The 23975-nt window shown below is 34.5% G+C and overlaps 1 protein-coding gene across 5 annotated transcripts in view; it reads right to left on the bottom strand.

Annotated features, from left to right (window-relative positions):
• The window catches only part of Deup1 (deuterosome assembly protein 1), a 62756-nt gene that overhangs the window by 25037 nt on the left and 13744 nt on the right, over nt 1-23975 (bottom strand). For all 5 annotated transcript variants that reach the window (XM_026396124.2, XM_077797690.1, XM_077797691.1 and 2 more), the window contains 4 exons: nt 15280-15393; nt 14275-14517; nt 8430-8575; nt 4623-4728 (listed from right to left, as the gene is read on the bottom strand). In XM_026396124.2, the coding sequence (XP_026251909.2) occupies nt 4623-4728; nt 8430-8575; nt 14275-14517; nt 15280-15393 (609 nt within the window). The remainder of the gene's footprint in view (nt 1-4622; nt 4729-8429; nt 8576-14274; nt 14518-15279; nt 15394-23975) is intronic.

Here is a 23975-nt window from a genome sequence, read left to right as displayed (position 1 = left end):
TTGTCCTTCCAAATCCAAGCAGGCAGCAAATTCTATCTATTCTATTTCAAGCTCTCCTAAATCTTGCCTCTGCTCTCCATTCCTACTGCTACTATCTTGACTCAGCCTCCTAGCATCTTTCTAGAAACTACTCATTGTTTCTAATTCTTGAGATTCAGAGACAAAATAATCATCAATCTCAAAAAAAATTGTCCATGGGGGAAACAGAAAAAATAGACAATTCCAGCACAGTGAAGTAATCAATGTTAGCAGTATGTAGTGGATAGTGCTTAACACAGCCTGGGGGATGGATTCAGGACAGATTCCCAGAGGAGAGGGCATCGGACCAAATACTGATGAATGAATGGAAATCAGTCAGAAGACGGAGATGGAGAAGGACTCCCAGAAAACAATGAAGTGAAAACATGGGGTGAATGAGTAATGCACACTTAGTGGAGTAAAAGGAGTTTGGAGTGGCTAGACCAAGTACATTATGAGGAATAAGGCTGCAGAGGCTAAGTGGAGTTGAGTCACAACCAGATTTGCAGGAATTTACCCCAAGGCAAGAGGTTATTTTTTTCATTTAATATTGAAACTTTTTAGCCTATAATCTCTAAAAGAATAGGAACTCTGTTTCTCTCTTAACATAGCTAGAAAACATAATAACATATAAAAACTTAATTCCTTCACATCATTCACATCATCAAATATCCATGAAGAATTCAAATTTAAAATTGTATTAAAAATGTATCAAGTGTTCTTTAAGTTTTATTTAATTGACTTAGGCTCTAAATATGGTCCACCCCTTGAAACTGGTGCATACATCTTTTTAAAAACTCTCTTTATGTGTGTTCTAAATACTTTTCATGCTTCATTGTTTTTCAATTCCCACAATCTTTTTCTGGTTTGTAGATCAAACCATTAAGGTGCATGACTTTTTAATCACATTCCTGGTGAAAGACAGTTGATACCCAGACCTGTTGTTGTCTTGCCCGTTGTGCTCAGCAGCAATGAAAGGGGCTTTTAAGATGGTTCACATGTTGGAAAAAGCTGGGTTCTAGGGAATGATACCTAGAATAGAACAACCTGACACGGAAAGTACACATGTCCAGAGGCAAATCTAACACATCACCAGGTTTTGTACCATCCATCTTGTTTTAGTCAGCTTTTGCACTGCTGTCACTAAAAAGACCTGACAAGAACAATTTTTGAAGAGGAAAGTTTTGGGGGGGTTCACAATTTCCGAAGTGTCAGTCCATAGACAGATGGTTCCATTCCTTGGGGCAATAGGTGAGGCAGAACACCATGGTGGAAGAGTGTGGTAGAGGAAAGTGGCTCAGTAAGTTACCAGGAAGCAGAGATAAGCCAACAGAGAGGCCATATGGGCTGCAATCAGCAAAGCCATAGAGGCAGAACTAATTACACAGCCCTTTGGAGAGAGCATCATGATGCCATGTGCCCACATGCTGGACATGGAGCTACAAGGTTTGTTTGCCTAGCTGTACTTAGGTCTTGCTTTAGTTCCATTCCTTCTCTCTATGCCCTAATTTCTCCTTTATGAGATGGAAATGTTTACTCGGTACCTGTACATATTGGATATATGCAACTTGTTTTTGACTTTTACAGGGGCTCACACTTTTTTAAAAGAGTTTGCCTTGAGTCTCAGTGGAGGTTTTGGACTTGTACTTTTGCATTGTGAGATAAGCATGAGGTTTTGAGTATCAGGGACAAATATTATGGTTTGTGTTTTAGCTGTCCCCTACAAATTTATGTGTAAGACAATGCAAGAAGGTTTAGAGGTGAAATGATTGAGTTATGAGAGCCTTAACCCAATCAGTGAATTTATCCCCTGAAAGGGATTAAGTGAGTGGTGACTGAAGGCAGGCAGGGGGTGTGGCTGGAAGAGGTGGGTCATTAGGGGTGTGTGTCTTGGGGGTATACATTTTGTATCTCTCTGCTTCCTAATCTTCATGTCTTGATCCACTTCCCTCCACCACACCATTCCACCAGGATGATCTGCCTCATCTGGAACCCTGAGGAAAAGAGGCAGCTGTCTAGGGACTGAGACCTCTGAAGCCTTAAGCCCCCAAATAAATTTTTCCTCTTCTAAAATTGCTCTTGTCAAGTCTTTTAGTCTCAGCAGTGAAAAAGCTGATGAAAACACCTCACTTGTCAGATTCCATTCTTATTAATAACATTTTTAGAGTTTCAAAGTTGGACATGACCTTAGAAATCACATGGCCTTAACCATAACATTTAACAGAAGGTAAAGAAAAAAAGACTGAAAGGGAAGAAAACTGACTGGGCCTAATTCATACAGCTCCTGAAAGCAAGTGAGGAGAGTAGGAGACTGGAGTACAAACATGCTAACCCCAGGACAATGTAACAAATCTCCTTTCATTTCTTCTGTCTTCAGTTTTCTTCCCTTATAGTTTATTTGATAAAACAACAGCATTATTCTGGTGTTTGTCCCCATTTGGATTTTGCTGAGTGCATTCCTGTGGTACAGTTTAACATGTTCTCCTTAAAATGGAACTTTGAAAATGGAAAAAAATTAACACATTATTATGAAAAAGCAGTGAACACTTTTTATTATTTTTACAATGTTTAGATATTAAAACAACATGCAATACTGCAAAGCTTCCTTATAAATAAGATTAATTTACCTGAGCTTCAAACGACTTTTGGTTTATTAAAAATGTGAATTTTATTACAAAACAAATGGCTAAAAATAGTGTTGTATTGGAAAAAGAAAACACTTGCAGGATTCATAATACATGGCTCTTGTTGGTTTTATTGCAAGAGAATGAAAATGCTCTCCACAAACACTTACTGGAAGCTATAGCTATTTATATACAATTCATTTTATCTTTTCAGCATAGTATTGAACTATCTATTGGTCTCCAAGAGCTCATAGAGACCTGAGCCTTATATTCTCTTCCTCCATGTCAAAATTGTGTGAAATCAGTAGGTTCTTCATATTATTGAAAATTTCATTACTACCAAATAATCTATAATGCTAAGAAGAGTATATCTATACAAGGCTTTAATCAATTTTTTATCATAATGCATTAACTAGAGACACATCAGTGAAGAACAGTTTCCTAAAGTTATATTCTTAAAATAAACAAAATCATTTTCATGGGATTATATGTCATTACATATGAAAAATATAACAGAAATGATCATTAAGTTTTGGGCTAGGGTTGTGGCTCAGGAACAGAGTGCTTGCCTAGCATGTGTGAGGCATTGGGTTCAATTCTCAGCACCACATATAAATAAATAAAAAATAAAGATTCATTGACAACTAACAAATGTTTTAACAAAAAAGAGAAATGATCATTAATTTGTAACTTTTCCTACACTGAACTTATATTTGTTCTCTGATAGTCAACTCTGTCATACAAGATCTTTCACATAATTTTATTTTCTATGGAAATTAACAGAATAGTTATAGTCCTACTAGATACTCAGAAAATGTTGACTTTACACAAACTGCAACTGAATTTATGGCTTTATGCATTTACAGGATAACTTAGTCTTAATTAATTCATTCTCTAAATGTTTATTTTCATTTACTATGTGTCAAGCCATGTGTAGGGCACTAGATGGTAGTTATAAGCCATGCTAACATTTGTTTAACTTTTAACAGTTGTTTAGATTTTATAGTATTGTATATTCTGTCTGATCCTCAAACCTAAAGACAAGAGAAATGAATAGCAGCTATGATGAATTCATGGAAAGAAAGACACTACTAAATCTTACTAGAAACAGAAGAGAAGAACATGCTTTTTGTAGGAGACTAGAGAATGACAGACGACTCTTTAAGAACAATGCCCAGGCCTTCCTCATTTTGTGGAAGAGTGCTTGACACACATCAGGCACTCAATGGAAAATGTGGTGTCACCCAAAATACTAACAGCCAATATTTACTAGGTGCTTACTCTTAGCTAGGCCCTTGTTCTTTGCACTTCACAGGCATTATCTCAAAGATTTTAACTTAAGGTAAGAGTATGGAGTCTGGATGCAGGTTGACTAGATTCAAATTGAGCCTCACCTACTGATTAGTTGTGTAAAGTTTGGGAAAGTTACTTCTCTGTTCTTAGTTTCCTCACATGTACAAAGGAGATAATTTTAGGACCTATCATATAAGATGGATGTGAAGAATAAATGAATTAGGATTTGTTAAATCCTCAGAACAGTTGCTGGCACATAGTAAGGGCAATAAGTAGTAGTTGTTATTGGCTTTTTCTGTCCCCATCACGTACATCTCCTTATGATGTAGGTAAAGATCATTCCCATTCTAGAAATGAGGATCTTGAGCAGTGTGCATGGGCAACCTTCCAAGGCTTGTACACATGGCCAAGCCCCAGGGTCTGTGCTACCAACCTTCTTGCTATAAACCATGTCTCACTGAGCCACTAGTCCTCCATATTTCATGGGCAATCTCCCACTGGCAGAGTGACAATCCAAAGTTTGTGTACATACAGAACAATGTCAGAATTATCAGATTGACAGATTTTTAATTAGGAAAAAATACAGAAGAAAAAAGAAAGGCGTTAGAAGGAAGTTGTTATTGTTGTTTTAACTGTTCATATTCAAAGACTTCTTCCTGGAAGAATAGAGCTCATTAGTTTCCATACCTTAGTTAATTCTTTTTCATGATTTGATTGTTCTGGGACCACTGGAAACATCTCTTTCCTTTTCCTTTCTGGTTCTTTAGTAGAAGGTGAATAAGATGGTTCAAGTCTACAAATTAAAAATAATAGGCTAAAATTAAGCTTAACTGGCCGAGCATGGAGGCAGATGCCTTTACTCCCATGAATCAAGCAGCTGAGACAGGAGGATTGCAAGTCCAAGGCCAGCTTCAGCAATTTAGCAACGCCCTGTCTCAAAAATAAAAAATAAAAAGGGTTGGGAGATGTAGCTCAGTAGTAAAGCATGCTTGGATCCAATCCCTAGACCTCCCCTCAAAAAAATTAAGCTCAACTTAATAAATTGTTATGATTATATTATTAATTTAGACCATTGTAGGCTGCATAGATAGATAGATCATTACTTTGTTGGAAACATTTCTAGTTATATAAATTGCAAGTGCTAATACATTCAGATCCCATAAGTATTTACATCTTTAACTGAGTACAAATAGTTTTAATGGGGAACAAGTGTAGTAATTAGTATGAAATTTCAATTATTCATTAGAATTGCCAGAATACTGGAATTGCATAGGTAGATATGATTTTTGGATAAGAAGAAAAGCCTGCTTCCTGCGATAAAACAGCCCAGAAACCCATGCCCCCAAAAGGAAACAACCCAACTTGCTAATGCATTGCAGGGAGCATCTATATCATGAGTAGTATGAAGGAAACAACTATTCCATAAATAGGCTTAAAAATGATTACATATGGCAGTCTGGTCAGATAAAAGGCAACTACCCTTTGATGACTCATTTATAAAATGGAATTGTAACCATGTATTAATACTGGAGAGGAGAAACAGAGACTAGTATAAAAAGCATAATACCCCAAAAGAAGGTTGGAGAAGTATAGGCAAATAACGATCACTTCCATGTAAGGCAGGTTTATAAGATAAAAATCAGTAAAAAAAAAATTAAAAAATAAAGATACCAGGTGGCAAAAACATCAGCGTTCTTTTAGAAGTCAGGCTTGATTATGCCTGTGGAGTCTGGTGTTTGAGGAATACACCCATTTGTAAGTAAAATTTTATATTGCCCAGAGTTTTTAGAAAGGTTCCACACATCAAAAAACACAAACCACACAAATAAAACAAGAAACCAAAATCTGAGTAATGATGTAGAAATAACTAATTCAAAGATTAAAAATAAAGGATCTCAAAAGGTAAAAATTATTAGTGATATTCTTGAAGTATAGATCAATTCTTTCTGATTATTGAGTATGTGTGTGTGCGTGCGTGCGTGTGTGTGCATGTGTATTCATTCCACACAGTGTAGAAAACAGAGCATATTTCATAATATCACAGAAAGTTATCATCCAAGAAAAACTGTTGCTAACATTTTTGTGTATATTGCCTTTTTCCTTACGCATATGTGTGAATAAATAATATACGTTTCCCCTATAATTAAAATACACTGTACACATTGATTTTCAATTTCTTTATTTTACACTTAGTAATATTTTGTGAGCATTTTTCATTTTGTCTGATGTTCTTCTAAAAGATCATTTCAGGATTAGTTTTAAAATTTTCTTATTTGGTATGATTTGTAAAAAGTGAAAAATGAAATTTCCTATTTTTCAGTTCTTCCTATGTGATTTCAGGGGGAGTAATGCTGAACTGAATCCTCATGGTAAACTTGCAAAGTTCATTGAGTGAGGGGAAAAAATGTCAAACTCCAAATTAGAAAGGTGATAAAAAACAATAATTATGCTAATATAAGATGATAATATGAATATATAAAAAAGGATGTGGGAAAAGGATGTTTGAATTATTTTAAGAATTCAAAATATATCCATACAAGGTGCTTCTACATCTAAGAAAAGAAAAGGAAAAGCTAATGAAAATCAGCATTATTGACTAAGGTTTTGAAAAAGAAATGAAGACATTACTGTACTATTTATATAAAGCTAATGTGCATCTGCTCTCAGTAATCTGGGCTGCTTCACCTTAATACAGACACAAAAAGGAAACAAAGTCCAAATAAGAAACCAAAACAACAAAACAGAACAACATTTATATGAGAATAAACTAGAAGGATTCAAAAACTTGCAGTAGGAAGGATGGAGACTGAGAAGTCTAAAAGACAATGGAAACTGGAAATTTACATATATACTATTTCATCAAATCTCAGAATACTACAACTGAGGGATGCCCTCCAAATGAGAAAGATATGGCTTGAAGACCAAAATAAATACCAAATGACATGAAGGATGGCAAGGCAGAGCAAAAGTTTGTACTGACCAAATATGTGCATAAGTACAAGACTTTGGATCAAATTATGTCTTGAAGGAAAGCAGGCAACATTTACAGTTTAGCATTGGCCCTGTAAGAGTGGAACAGAAAGTGCCTACAATATTCCTCACAAAACCAGAGGTAGACACTCGTTGAATGGTGTGTTTTCTACAATTTTTTTTTTTTTTTTTTTTTATGTTTCTGGGTACATACATTTGTTTGTTGTGTGAAGACATTTCTCACTGACTCACCACACTGGAACAGCAGCTTATACATAAAAAATAGCCAAAAGATTTATTAGTCATCAGGGATGATGATGTATAGCTTGTATACAGAGCACTCAATAATGCTGACTGGCTAATAGGCAGTCTGCCATCCCTTGGTGAGGCATACAATAGGTCACTTTGGGGGATCTTAATTTGCCATTAGTTGTTAAGTATAGACCTCAAAGAAGTGCTAACATAACCCACAACTTTGAAGAAATTGAAACAATAATTATATTTCAATAAAATTTCCCTTACCATTTGGCTGTTCAATCTTTAAAATCCTATCACTGGCCTAGCGTTAGCTTTTTGATCATGAGGAATAAAGTTCTATGCCAATGAACTATTCAAGCATTCAAACTGTCTATTCATAAGCAAAAACACTTAATAATCCTCAGCAGTCCGATTTTCTTTGTGGTTATGGAGTACACAATATTTGATTTCAAAGAGGAAAAATTTCTGTTTAAAAAAAACCTTAATGGAATTGACAAGGTGGTGAGTAAGGAGGTAAAATTACTACATTTACAAGTGAGAAAGCTAACATCAGGCTTATGGACAATAGAATGAAAAACATTTTGAAAAATCTTATTCTTTGCAAATATGTAATTGAATACCAGCTCTATACTATTTTTTTTTAATTAGTGCATTTTAATTACATGGAGTAATGGGTTTTATTGTAGCATATTCACACATGTATATAAACACACTGTAATCATATTTACCCCTCCCCATATGTTCTCTTATGTACTATTGTTTTTATAATATGTATATTTTTTTCTTGGATTGAACCCAGGGTCACTTAACCACTGAGCCACATCACAATAATTAAAATTCAGTGTATTTTAATTATTTTATTTTGAGACAGGGTCTCACTAACTTGCTTAGGGCCTCACTAAATTGCTGAGGCTGACTTTGAACTTGCAATTCTCCTGCCTCAAGCCTCCCACGTTGCTGGGATTATAGGCGGATGCCATGATGCCCAGCTATGATATGTTGAAGAACAAAAGTTCTAAGAAAATTTCTGACTCAATGTGACAAATGCATCCACAGATCAGAATATGATATATGTTTCTGGGTAAATACTGAAAGATAAAATAGCCATTATTTTTGTTTTAATATTTAATACTATCTACTAATAAATAGCATGTTAATTAAAAATAAATTTATTATTTTACTAGAAAATATAAAACTCTTAAAAATATACAAACATCATGTTTTAAATAGTTTCTCTCATCAGAGTATCAAATGTTGAAACTGTACCTTTTTTTATTTTCTTGAGCATTTTGGCATTCTCCTATTTTTAATAATTCTCTGTGTAACTGCAATCTTTCCATTTCTATAATCCTCAAGAGATCATCACGTGACTGTAACTCATTTTTCACTTCTGAGAGTCCTGCTTCCATGGCCTGAATAAAAACATAAAATTTTTTGATGCCTACTTTTTACTGGTGGACTATAGTTATACATGATAGTGGAGTTAATTTTGACATGCTCATAAATACATAAAATAGATTGTTCCATTTCAATCCTCAATACTTTCTCTTTCCCTCCTCTCCTCTCTCCCCCTGCTCCTCTTCCTCTGGTCTATTGATCTTCCTTTAATTTATTTATAATTGATGCATTATAGTTATATATAAAATTAAAATACTAGTGATATATTCATACATGCACATAACATAATTTGGTCAACTTAATTCCCCAGTTTTTCCCCTTTCTCCCCCTTCCTTCTTCCCCAGTGGTTCCCTTTTTCTACTCTACCAATCTCCCTTCTATTTTTGCGAGATTCTCTTTTTTTATACTTTTTTTCTCTCTAGCTTCTATGTAGAAGAATAAACATTTGACCTTTTACTTTTTGAGTCTGGCTTATTTCTCTTAGCATGATGTTCTCCAGTTCTGTCCATTTACCAGCAAATGCCATAATTTCATTCTTACTTTATCAATGAGTAGAACTACATTGTGTAAATATATCACATTTTCTTTATCTGTTCTGCTTTTGATGGATTCCATAACTTGGCTCTTATGGGTTGTTCTGCTATAAACATTGGTGTGTATGTATTAAAATAACATGCTATTTTAGTTCTTTTGGAAAAAAAAACAATGAGTGGGAAAGATGGGTCATATTGTGCTTCCATTCCTGTAATTCCAGTTACTCGGGAGACTGAGGCAGGAGGATCCCAAGTTCAAGGCCAGCCTCAGCAACTTAGTGAGACCTTCAGCAATTTAGTGAGACCCTGTCTCAAAATTAAAAAAAAAAAAAATAGAAAGGACTAGGGATGTAGCTCAGTGGTAAAGTACCCCTGGGTTCAATGTCCAGTACCAAAAACAAAACAAGAAACATAATTGATCTTTAGAGAGTAGGCTGTATACTCTCCATATCCAGTCCTCGATATTAATTTTTATATCATAATATAAATATTTAAAAATATTTAACATATGTAAACCAGCCTACTTTTAAACAAACTGATATTTAGTCCTTTGTTTGGTCTTATAGAATTCCATTCCATCATTTATTTATTCAATAAATATTTATAGAGCTCTTATTATTTGCTCTTGGGATGCAGATACAAACTGTCCTCCATGAGCTTACTGTCTAGTGATAAAGACAATAATAATCATACTTCTAATCAGTAACCAGAAATAACGGCAATCCTGTGGGGCCAATATTTTATATTGTTAAAGGGAGAGCCTTTCAAAAGTGCAAAAGCTATTGGGAAGGATCCAGTTAGGAACAAAGGCAGAGGTGGGGCAATAAGAGTGGTATTAAATTCCTGAGCAGGTAGTGGGATGAGCCCCAAAGCTCATCAGGCAAGTAGAAGAAATGCCTGAAGCAAAGGAGAGTCCTTCCTCTCTTGTAACAAAAAGGAAGGAAAATGTAATATAAACAGGTTTATGCATTTGGATATGGGAGATTAAGACTGGCTATCTGTTGGCTTCTATTTTTTTTCTGTGAAGTCAAAGGTGACATGATGTGCTGACAGTGGAAGGGAGGTGGAGGTTAGGTGTGGGAGTGACTCAGAGTGAAGGTTTGCAATGGTTTACAGTGGAAATGGGAGCATTTGAAAGGAGCAACAGTAGGATAGCCAGGCATTGTTGAATACCTATTTCAGGTTTATGATCATAGCCTATTAATTTTTCTGCAAAAGTGTTTGGCTATTCTTTAGGAGAAAACAAATGGTATCATTCAATATATGGCTTCTGTGATTGTGGCTGCTTTCACTTAGCATGTTTTCAAGGTTCATACATATTATAGAATATATCAGTGAATATACACAATAATATGGACACATCATATTCATCACTTGATGGATATTTGAGTTGTTCTTACTTTTGTATATAATGAATAATTCTGCTATGAAAATTAATGTACAGGCTTTTAATAGACATATTTTCTTATTTAGTAATTCTTATCCAAAAATTCACAATGTATGGAAGAATAATTATGTAGGTGGTATACCACATCTGAGTTCCCAGACAATTTTTTTCCCCCAAACCTCGAGTATACACTGTTTTCCAGGAGTCCTAGAAGCTTGGGTCCAGTGAAGGGTCTAATGGCAATCAACACGTAAGCCCCAGAAATTACTGGTTGAATTGAAAATAAACATAAAAACAGATTCAAAATGCTGATTTAAGAGACTTGTTTGGAAAAGTCTGTTTTGAACAATAGGTATTTTTCAGAAGGGGCTAAAATTTGAAAAATAAGAAAAGAGACGTGAAACAACAGATTATGTAGTAAACAAGCAATTCAATTTGTTGTCAGTGTCGCCTATTACTATACAGTTGAAGAAGGTATGATCTGGACTCCCTGGTTTACAAATTTGCCACCAGGAAATAGGAAACTGTGTATAAAAAGTGGGCTTACTTTACTTGGGGGAGAGAGGTACATGAATAGCTCTAATTCCAGGCCAATAAAATGTAGTGTCACCACAGGCCATAGTTAGCTTAAACTCTGAAATGTCATCATAAAAGAGTATTTGTTTCTTGTTAGTAGTATATAATATCTACGAGTTATCATGTTTAGAAAATAATATTTATGATGAAGGCATCACTGAGGAGGGCAAAACTCCTTGATGACTTAAATATACAGGTACAATAATGTATAAGTTGAAATTAAAACTTTTTGTAATACAAATTGATAATAATGATTTGACAGATGAATGAATATTCAAGAAATTTTGATTATAATGGATTATATTATGTAAATTGACTGTGAAAGCATAAGAAAAATTTGAAGGATTTGTCAATATTGGTACATTTAGGGGGTTGGGATTGTGGTAGCACTGTGAGGCACTGGGTTTGATCCTCAGCACCGCATAAAAATAAAGTTTCTGTGTCCATCTACAATTATATTTATTCATATACACACAAATATATACACACACACACACAATTTATTTGTTTGCTTTTTTGTCATTGTTGGTGCTGTAGGGATTGAACACAGAGGCACTTTACCACTGAGCTATAACCCCAGGCCTTTTTATTTTTGAAAATTATTGCTTGGTACTTGATTCAGTTATTGGAATACTTCAACTTAGCTTGCAACAACTAAAGTATGTAAATCTATTTTTTTTTTGGTGCTGTGATTGAACCCAGAAGTGCTTTGCCACTAGCTACATCCCCAGACATTTTTATTTTTTGAGACACATCTTGCTAAGTTGCTGAGGCTGGCCTCAAACTTACAATCCTCCTGCCTCAACCTCCTGAGTAGCTGGGATTACAAGCATGCACCACCATTCCCAGCTGTAAATCTTTCTAACTGTAAAATTTTATGAAATTTAGATGTCAGATATTTCCAATGAATATTGAGCAACTAAATTTAAATAAGTTGTAAGTATAAAGTATACACCAGATTTGAAAGAATACATGAAAAATGTCAAAATATCATTAATAATTTTTATATGTTGATTACATGTTGAAAAATAACAGTTTGGATCTATATATTGGAATGAATAATGTATATCACTATTATATTAATTTTACTTATTTTTCTTTACTTCCTTAATGTGACTGATAGTAAAATTTAAAATTATATTTGTGGCTTGCATTATACTTTTTTTGGACAGTGTTGTTTTCATATCTTAATGACACATTAACTATTAACAAGCAAACAAAAAAAAGATTGACTGTTTTGGCATGGACATTTGATAAATGCAGAAAATTTATTTTTTTGTCATTAACCTCCAATGAGAAGTACTACATGTTAACAAACATAAATATTGTGTAGCACAGCAAATAAATATACACAATTGAATTAATATGTATTTTGACACATTTCAAGGTTGTAGAAAAAAAGAGGAGATGTGATTTATGTGACCATTCAGATGTATCTGACATTTAAATGTGTTGTAAACTAAAGAGAACTTGATATATAATAAATGATAATAATTCAAATTGAAATGGTTGTCTTTTTGCATTTATATGTAAGATGTTGAATATTCTGTCACGACAGTTTTGCAAAAGAGAAGATAAATTTCTTTCCAAATACATATTCTGGTTGTAGTATTATTTACCTCTAATCATTCCCATTTGGTGAAATATAAATTTTGTAAAACAAGTTTAAGGCCCATCTCAAATAATGCTGGGTTTGAGATGGGGAACATATCACTAAAAGAAGCCTTGTGTTTCCATCCCCTCCCAAACGTGGGGAAAGAGGAGCACAGGAGAAGAGCAGAGGCTGGCAGACAAAGAAGTCACAGGACTAATGCAACATATGACCCCACATACAATGTGGCAGGTAGAGGGATGAGCAGTTGGCCCACAACTATAAAATGATTCTGGGATTTGAAGTGGCAGAAAATACAGGCATGCAATATCTTAGGGAAGATGTAGTTTGCTCGGATAGTGACTTCAAAAAGTGTATTTTAGGATGGGAAGGAATAAACAGGAGCATAGAGGTAGACCAATTAATTGCATGGAGGAAATGGTAAAAAGCAGCTGAATGTTTACAGTGAGAGGAAAAAAAAAACATAAAATGTTTCACTAGCTGGATATTTGTGAATAAGAAATGCACATTTAGTAAGAAACTCAGTAATAACCAATTTTGATGAATGCTATTTAATAACAATTACAAGAAGAAGAAAAGGTTCAAGATTGTTGGATTAAGAAAAAATGCTTGAATAAATAAATCATCAATCACATCTAATAAAATACAAAATAGGGCTCGGAAGTTACTTCTTTGGTAAGTGGTTATGATAAGGTCCGATAGTTTGGGTGTTTAAAGTCCCACATACAGGTTTGGTCCCTCAGCTATCTGTCACTGTAACAAAATACCTGAGACAATCAACTTATAAAGGACAAGGTTTATTTTGGCTCTTAGTTTTGGAGGTTCCAGTCCAAAATTGGTTGGCCCTCACCTGGGAGCACTATTGGGAGGTGGTTAAACCTTTAAAAGGTGGTGCCTGTGAGAGACTTTAAAGTCATAGGAGGTATGCCCTGGAAGGGTATTGTGGGACCCAACCCTTTCCTCATTCTCTCTTTTGCTCCCTGGCCATGAAATGAGTGGTTTTGCTCTACCATGCAGTCCTACCATTATGTTCCACCTAACCACAGGCCCAAAGTGAGGGTCAACCAATTATGGACTGGAACCTCCAAAACTATGAGCCAAAATAAACCTTGTCTCTTTATAAGTTGATTGTCTCAGATATTTTGGCATAGTGACAGAAAGTTGACTAATACTTCAAGTCACCAGTGATAAATCTCAAGGACTAACCCCATGTCTCACACTGAGGTTACCAAATCATTTAATCTTTCATGATCTCCCATGTTTCTCATTCAGGATTCATGTTAATTAAAGAGGCACAGGTTCAGAGAAAATAATGAGGACAGAGGATGGTAGGTAACTAATAGGCCATGATTTTTAGGCACAGAGGTCTTTAAGTGACACTGTTATATGCACTGGTAATACATTCTTGTCAGAACCAAAGTACACTCCAATGGGGTAAGGCACCTCTAGGATTACTCATCAAGTAATAATTAATTACTAGAAAGAAATATTAATTGAATTTCATATGTAATAGAAAACTAGGTTTCTAGAGCCTATTCCTGTTCAATCAACATGTATACAATTCAAAGGCAATTTCAGTTGGAAAATGAAAAAATAAACCTTCACCTGGCACTGTCTTTGGTACATTTTCAGTTCTTGTAAGAGCTTCTGATTTTCATCTTGTAATTTATTCCTGCTTAATGCTATTTCACTCACAGCTGATTTTAATTTTTCAATAATGAATTCATCTCTTTCAGTGGTTTCACAACTGGTATCTGATTCACATAACAAGTTAGGAATTTCAGAGCTGCTGCCTTCTATGCTCTGTTTTTTACCATTTAGTTGAGTTTGGTAATTTTGTGCCTGTTTCTGAAAAATATAAAAACTGAGTAAATTAAGTAAAGAATATTATATTTAAGTTTACATAAAGTTAAAGAGTGAAAGAGAAGAACTAGTAAAATATCTGTAAATACATTACTAGACAGTGATGCATGGCTTGTATAATGCAGTATTTAAGGTTGTTCTAAAATCTTAATTTCAGATGGTATACAGAGAAAGTATATTTGTATAAACTTAAGACAAAATTGTAGAGTAGAAAAGGAGCTAGAGGTAGAGAACTCTTAATAAGCAAGAAAAACAGTAAATAAAACAAAAATGGGATAATAGAATAAGATTATCAATGCCTATAACAAAGTTTAATGATCTCTAATATATAAAATTCTACACATATTGATAAGGAAAAGGCAACATTAAAAAAATGAACCACGCAAGAATAGGTATTCCAGAAGAGAAAATTTTAAAACCTATGATATAAATGAAGAGATGCTCATCCTTACATGTATCTAGGGAAATGCTAAACAAATCAAAGTCTTAGATACTCTTAAATACCTGCCCTTATGCATTTGAGATATGCCATTTTATGATATAATAACAATGGAATTTTTATTAGCATCATTCTTTCAGACATGTAGACTAAACTCACCATTATAACTAGTTCATGTACTGTTGCTATAGTCACCATTAGATTTAATCTGGTTATATCTCTGTGGTTCTATATGTAAATAGATAACATGCTGAGTGGCACAGGTACCAATATTTAGTCTCAAATATCTTCTAATTTAGATAATTTACCTGAAATTGATTACACTTCTCAGATAATAATTTTTGTTGAGCATCTAAAGAAACCAGATGAGTCTGATACAATATCTCTTGCTTGTCCCATTCTCTTGACTTTGCTCTAAATTCCTTTAAAAAAAGGTAAGAGAAAAATCATAAATTGAAGAATATGATTCATTTATAGCACAAAATGAGTAGGGCTTCTTTCATTTGTGCATCTTAATTCTGAGAAAAAAGTTAAGTCTGCTCTTTATCTATTAGAAAATAAGAAGGAGAAGGAGAAGGAGAAAGAAAAGGAGAAGAAGAAGGAACAGTAACAAATCACTGATGATGTTGGATTTATTATTACAGGTTAAGTATTCCTTATCTGAAAATGCTTGGGTCCATAGTGTTTCAGATTTAAGATTTTGGAATATTTGCATATATTTAAAGAGATATATTGGGGGATGAGACCCAAGTTGAAACACAAAATTCATTTATTTCATATATACCTTATCTACATAGCCTGAGGGTAATTTAATACACTTGGTTTGCTTGTGCTCTGACTGAAACTTATCATAAGACATCAGTCATGGAATTTTCCACTTGTGGTATCATGTCGGTGCTCATGAAGTTTTGGGTTTTAGAGCACTGGAGATTTAAGATTTTCAGATTAGGGATGCTCAACCTTTATCTCCTAATTTTTGCTAAGAAAATATGGAATATGTAACAATCCTTGTATAAAAACATTAAACATTTTATTTATTAAAATATAAATCTCTCTGACAACGTATGATGATTTTTAATAAGGGAGTTTCCAAGAACTTTTTGCATCAATTAGTACTTTCTGACACAGTAAGTTTTTTCCTTCTTTCATCCCTAAACTCAGTCACTGAATGGACCTTGTTGTTTAATAGTGTGCAGCTTGGGCTTAGTGACTGCCAGGGACTGAATATTTGTGTCCTCAAATCTATATGTCAAAACCTAATGTGCACTGTAATGAAATGTGGAGGTGGGGTCTTATGGAGGTAATTAAGTTATGATGTTGAAGTCAACATGAATGGGATTAATTTCCTAGAGATATGAAAAAAACTGCCTTTCTTTCTTCTACACCAGTAGAGAGCCATTTCTGAGCCAGAAGAAGGGCCCTTACCAGAATTTGACCATTCTAGCACTTAGCAAATTAGGATTGTTACAAATTCCATACTTTCTTAGCAAATTTGACCATGACCTTGGGCTTCTAGTTTTCAAGAACTGTGAGATACAGGTTTGTTGTTTAAACAGTCTAGTGTATGGGGTTCTATTATAGCAGCCTGAACTTGGACTGTGACTTTATCCCTTTGTAACTTCCAAATCTACTTTCAAGGAGAAGCCAAAATCAACTCATTCTTGGGGACAGAAAAACCATTTCAGGCCTTAGACAATACCAACTGGGCTACCTGGAAAAGTAATAGTGGAACTAGTTTGATAAACAAAAAGTAGTACACAATTACCTGTTCACAACTTAATAACATGAGCAAAGGATAAGACTTTGGAACTGCCATGACTTTTCAGTTTTACCTAGGACTGGCCATTATATCTTATCTTTCTTTCTAGTTTTTAAGCAACTTAAGGCTAAGGACTGTGTATTTTATTACTTTTGTGCTTCTCACAGTGCCAGGTACCATTTATTTTTCATAACGTACAAACAAAAGCATAGTAGTAACATTTCCTAGAATTAAACATTTCTCACTAAAGAGTTGCAAAGAAAATAAGATGGTTGAAAACAAACTCTAGAACTACTAAGCCCATGGCTATATATTTTTGCATGTATACCTGGCATGAGTGTGTATTAATGTTCCCAACCAATGATATTTGTTAAGCACCTAACATCTATCTACCAGGTACTACGGAGAGAAGAGAATTGAAACTATTTTATGATTAAATTTTTTTGAAGAAAAAAGACAAGAAATGGTAAGGTAAGAAAATGGACACTTAAGCAAGTGATTTTACAGTATGACAAGTACAATTAATATTGATAATTAATATTGTCACATAAAAGCTATCCCTTAATATGTAAAATTGGAACATAGCTCATTTAGGCATAGTAATCTGTACTGTTCTAAAGATGGCTGAATTTATTGGATTGGCTATGCTGGAAAATAAACATGCTAATTCTGAGAATGAGAGCTATATCTTACTGAAAATAAAAATATGGCAATTCATATTTTTCTATTAGAAATTATTTAAAAGAACATTTGAGGACATTTTTATCTTATAAATTCATAAGTCCCAAAATAATCAGTTAAAGAAACCTATAAGTTAGGAAGCTTTTACAATAGTTAAAGGTGATCTGAAATTAAGTGATGGTATAAGGCCTGAGAAATATGAATAGATACCCCCTCCTAAATATGTAGAAATGCCTTATGAGCAAAGACTGTCTTACTAGGTTAAAGAGAGACAGTTTATTTAAAGCTTTTGACTTTGATTCTGATACTCAACGATATAAAAATTCAGTCCAGGAAAACGAGAGTCTTCAGTAATAGTGACCGATTTCCAAAATCAGGTGCTAGTAGAATATAGGTAACATTTTAAAATCAATGCAATCTAGGTTTTAAATTTTTTTCTTGGTTTTAACTTAAAAAGGCATCTTTGGATCAAGGTTGACTTAAGCAGGTTGACTTTAAGATAATATAAAGACTTAACATGGCCTACCCAATCTCAAGTAATGTTGAGAATAAAGATTCCCCAACATGCTTGAGGGAGAGGCAGGGGCATTAATTTTAATTCCTTATGAATGGTACAAAATGCAAAAATTGAGCCTAAGAATGGCTATAAAAGTATGTTACTGATGTATGAGTGGGTTCCTTCGACATACAGCTGTGTTGCTTTCAGCCAACACAATATAAACAATGGTGTAAAATCATGCAGAGCCCTAGAGAACTTTCCCCAGGTTTTTGTAGAGATGGGAGATGCTGCTGTCGGCTTAAAAGCATCTGTAGCCTTGCCTAGACATTCATGGTCAGTTTTCCATGGGTCTCTATGGTTGAAGATGGATCAGGGTCATTAAATTAGTTTCTAGAGATAGCTATGTTATTACATTTTTAAAAGCCCTCTATGAGATGGTTAATAGTGATTACTACTTGTCAGGGACTTTATAAACCTCCATCTGTAAGATGGTTTTTACCTTTTATTAGATTTTTTTTGTACTGGGGGTTGAATATAGGGGCACTTAACCACCAAGTCACATCCCAGCCCTTTTTAAAATGGTTTATTTTGAGTCAGGGTCTCACCAAGTTGCTTATGGCCTTGCTAAGTTACTAAGGCTGGCTTTTAACTCATAATAATCCTGCCTCAGCCTCCAAAGCCACTGGAATTATAGGCATGTGCCCCAACTCCAGGCAAAGGAAAATTTTCATACTCACATAAAAGTAGAGAGTAAAACAAACTGCTCTGTAATCTTAACCTAGTTTAACTACCACCGACTTACTCTATATTTCTACGATTTTTCCACCTTTTCCTTGTGAGTGTTTTAAGGCAACTTTATAACCTCATGTATTTTAACTCCTAAAAGCTTCAGTGTGCATCTAAATATATATGCAGATGTATATTTATATTTATATGTGTATGTATATATGCATATACATATATATATATGTATATGCATATATTTATGTTTACAATGACCATAATATCACCTCATGTATTTTTAAGCCTCATTTGTTGATGAAACGATAGAATCTCCATGAGGCTAATAACTTGTGAGCTCACAGGTGAATAAATGAGTTGGTCTGGCATGATTTAAGTTATAAACTAACATATTCCTCCACTAGTACATGCTGCTGTCTATTGATATAACTATAGCAATGTATAAATCTTTATCCTAAAGGAATAACAAGCTTACTATAGACTAAAACTGAAATAGCCCATTTCCTACCTGTTAATTTTTCAAACGGCTACTAGTAAAAGCATCTATATGAATTGTTTTTGTAATTATGTAAGTTAAACTATATCTACATAGTATGCTTAAAATTTTTATATGAGTATAAATATATCAAAAGATATTTTGCTATTAATTTCCACTATAATTTCATGAGATTTAGTTTATTATATAATCCAGTAAATATAAAATGAGCGTACAAAAAGTACTTGATATTAACGTAAGGCTTTTTTTTTTGTCAAAATGGATAAGAATGTAGTTCTCTACTAAAAGTCCATGAAAAGTCAGTCAAATGCATAATCAGTGACTTGATCTCCATTTTCAGTGAAAGAACATATGTATTGAAGAGCATATCTTTGGGTATCTTCTATGAAACCAGGATAATTTTGAGGGCATCTGGCTATATCTGTATTAGAGCCACAGAGTAAGTACTACATTGTACTTTTTCCTAGAGGGATAACTCACTTAGTGGTAGCAATTTTATATTTGAAGAACTGTATATTATCCAGTAAGATATAAAATTTGCAGGAATTTTAAGGACGAAACCCAGAACTTTCTACAAAGTTCTTGCAACAGGCAAAGTTTTTAGGCTGTGATCACAGACCTTATTTTTCTTTGCTCTTGAAGCTATGCTGGCGATTTAGAGGAAGGCTGTATTTCTACTTGTTCCATGGCTTAGGATTCAAGTAGCAGGAGTAATGCTCCTTGATAGGTAGGTGAAAGAGGGATTTCATGAAAATTCAATATTTGACAGAGTATCTTAGAGAATCAAAATTTTGTTTACATTATACAAAAAAGAAAGAGTACACTGGAGCCGAGCTGATTACAGCATTGGCAGCTGTAGCAGTGCTGGTTCACTACAGAAGGAGGGTAAACACAGACAGAAAATAAGATTTGGTACAGAAAAATCTGACACCAGAAAAGAGGTTGAACTTAACAGACTCAGAGGCTGCACCGTGCACTGGTGCCTTAAAAGTGTTCTCTTTCCCAACTGACCATGGAGAGTGAGGTGGGAGACACCTTGAAGCAGTCACACTGCACCTGCTGCTGCTGTCGGGCCAGGGCAATCATAGCAAACACTACCATATTGTCCTGGCAAGTACCTAACATGTGGCCTAGGGTGTACCTAACAAAATCAGGAGTCAAATAGGCAAAGAGATTGTACCCAAGGGAGATTCTAGTTGGAAAGTTGAAAGGGAGCCCAACTGGCTTCTCCTTTGAGTCTGGCGGTTCACATGACTGGATGAAGTAGTTTGAATACTCTCAGGAACTAAGTTCAGGAAGGCTACATTCCTGGGCAGAAGAGTATATGGAAGATTGGTGTCCCTGCTGTAAGAGTAGAATTCTTGAGAGGCTCCTAAGTTCCAGACTCCAGACAGATCTGCAACTGCCAGGCCCCAGGGGTGTATTGATTTAATCTCTTCAGAGCAGATACTACCTAACAACCTGCCTAAGGTCTGATTAGACCTAAGCCCCACCCACTGGAACTCCCTCTTAGAACTCTGCAGCAGTCCACCCTGGGCATGTACCAATCTGGTCTGTGCAGACAAAACTCCAACTGACAAAACATTCCACTCCATTCCATTCCTCATACTGGTGAGAAGGGAAGCTGAGAATTATTCAACCAGTTTCAAGCTTAGGCCACTCCAACTAGCAGCTCAGAGAGCAAAACAGAAAGAGGAAGGGGTTAACAACCCCCAGCCCTTGCTTTCACTCTCATAGCTCAAAAAGAAACAGAAAGAGAATTGGTCCATCCATTCTCATACACTATGGTGGCCATCTCAATGGAAATAATTCTATCATTTTTCATTAAGAATCTTTTTCTTCCTTTCTTCTTGTTTTTTCTTTGTTTTGTTGTTTGTATGTGTGTGTGTGTGTGTGTGAGAGAGAGAGAGAGAGAGAGAGAGAGAGAGAGAGAGAGAGAGTTTTCTTTATGTGTAGATTGGTTCAGGGACATGTATACATATACGTATTTCTTTTTCTCATTTTTAGCAGTTCTTAATGTAGTTCTTTTTCCTTGCATTGTCTTTTGAGGGTTAGGGTTTTGGGTTTGTATATTTTGGTTTAGTTTTGCATTGTCTTCATTTGTTTGCTTCTCTTGTTTCTCTTTCTCTCTTCTCTTCTAATATTAACAACCAAATTCTATTGTTCTCTCTCTCTCTCTCTCTCTCCCTTTACTTTGTTTCTCCTATTTTTTCTCCTCCTTCCTTATAACCATCACCAGATACATCTCTTCTGCATCCTCTCTGTTCAATTTTTGAAATTCTAAGCTCTTTCATGCCATGATAGAACATGTTCTTTTCCCTTAATTAACTATATTTTTATCATCTTTTAAAATTGATTTATATTACTCCTGCCCCTACCATTAATGCTGATTAACTTATTATTACTGTAGATGACATAGCTGATACCTGCTATTTGCTTTAAAGCAAGATAAATTCATAGTTATTGTTTTTACTGCTGACAACTGCTGACCCCACCATTCCTGTTTTCTGTGGTAATTAATATTGATGTCATAATAGGAAGTGGTTGTTTATTTTAATGTTTATATTGTTTGCATCTGTTGTTGCTAGTATTTGTTTCACACCATTCTGTGAGGTGCTGGGAACCTACTAGGACAAGTTCACAGGGTAGAGACTCTGTTGTTGAACCAAACTCAACCAAAAGACAGTGCACCCTGATCCACACACAAATTAATGACACTTAATCTTCAGGTATACGTTAAAACAAAGAATTCAAGACACAAAAATCCAAACTAATGACTAGACCCAATTAGAAACATATAGGGGTGGATACACAGGTTATATCTATACAGACATCCACTGCCACAGCAAAAACAGAATTAAAACAAAGGCTTGAGGATACCACAGATATGAGGGGTATCTCAATCTAGATCACTCTGGGACACTTGGGCAAGTAAAGATTGTGCTCTAAAATGGCCCATATATAGAAGCATATGAGAAATACCTCCAAAAAGATGCATAAAACCCAACACAGAAATACAAGAAACATGAAAAAAGAAGGTAATATGATATCTACCCCAAGGTAGGAGCCAGCAACTGACACCAAAGATATTGAAGTATCTGAAATATCAGATAAAGAACTCAAAAGAATAATGGTAAAAATGATCAATGAATTTCAAGGGAACACAGAAAAACACAATAAATCAATTAGATATTCAGTTGAAAGTTTCCCTAAGATAGTAGGCCATGAAGACAGAATTTCAGAATTGTAAGAGAAAGTAGCCAGTCTTGAACATTTATACAACATGAAAGAAAATAAAATAAGTAACCAAGGTCAAAATATACAAGAATTCTGGTACATTAAGAGACCAAATTTAAGAATCATTGGAATTGAGAAGGGTTGTGAGATGCAGACCAAGAAAACTGATAACTCCTTCAGGGAAAAAATTACAAAAATTTCCAAAACTTAGAATAAGATGAACATCCAGATACAGTAGGCACTCAGAACCCTAAATAGACAAGATCAAAAAAGAACCTCTCCATGACACATTACAATTAAAAAACCTAATATATAGAAAGGGATAGAATTTTAAAAGCCTCAAGAGAAAAATGTCAGGTCACATTTAGAGGTAAAGTGATTGACTTAAAGGTTAAGTGATTCCTATCAGAATCATTTCCCATTTCTTAGCACAAACTCTAAAAGCCAGAAGGACTTGTAATTATGTGTTCCAAGAGTCCTGAAAGAAAATAACTGTCAATGAAGACTGCTATTTCCAGCAAAGTTATCCTTCAAAATTAAAAAGGAAATACAAACCTTCAAAGATAAGCAGAAACTGTAAGAATTCAAGCAAACTGACACTCCAGAACTTCCTTAACAAAATACTCCACACAGAAGCATTCAAAACAAACCTCAGAGTTCACAAATGAACAAATCTCACTTTAAGACCAGCTAAGCAAATGAGGAGCATGACCAAATTTAACATTAAAAGTAAATCTAAAAGGCAGGAATTAATAAACATCTCTTTGTAATACCACTGAATGTAAATGGTCTCAACTCTACAGTTGAGACATAGGCTGGTAGAATGGATTTAAAAACAAAACCCAACTACATGTTGTTTGCAAGACAGTCATAGGCTGAATGGATAGAAATTGATATACAATGTGAATATAACATGAAAACAAGCAGGAATAGTACTCTCATATCTGAAAAAGCAGACTTCAAACCAAAATTAATCAGAAGAGACAAATAAGGGTGCAAGTAATTACATATAAGAGAAACTACTCCAATCGAAGCCTCAATAGACTCAAGTACAATAATACTAGGTGATTTCACCACACCTCTTTCACTATTACATAAGTCATCCAGACATACACTCAATAAAGACTCTTTGGACTGGAAAATATTATAAATCAAATGGGATCTAAGAGAAATCTATAGACTATTTCATCCCAAAACAGTTGAATACACATTCTTCTCAGTGACTCATGGTACCTTTTCCAAACTTTAGCCAAACTAACCAAAATACAACATATTTTAGGTCATTAACGTGACAAAACCCTACTTTAAAAAAATTATTCTTTTTAGATATATATGAGACTGGAATATATTTTGACATATACATACATGGAGGATAACTTATTCTAATTAGGATCTCATTCTTATGATTATACATGATATGGGGTTTAACTGGTCATGTATTACTAATAAGTGAACATAAGAAAGTTATGGACATGACTTATTCTGTCTTTCCTATTTTCATCCCTCTTCCCTTCCCTTCATTCCCTTTTGTCTAATCCAACAAACTTGTATTCTTCCCCACCTTGCCTCTTATTGTGTGTCAGAGAGAACA

This window comes from Urocitellus parryii, chromosome 4 (assembly GCF_045843805.1).
Source record: "Urocitellus parryii isolate mUroPar1 chromosome 4, mUroPar1.hap1, whole genome shotgun sequence".
NCBI classification, from domain to species: domain Eukaryota; kingdom Metazoa; phylum Chordata; class Mammalia; order Rodentia; family Sciuridae; genus Urocitellus; species Urocitellus parryii.
Note: the sequence above shows the minus strand (reverse complement) of the source record. Positions and strands in the feature narration are given on the sequence as shown.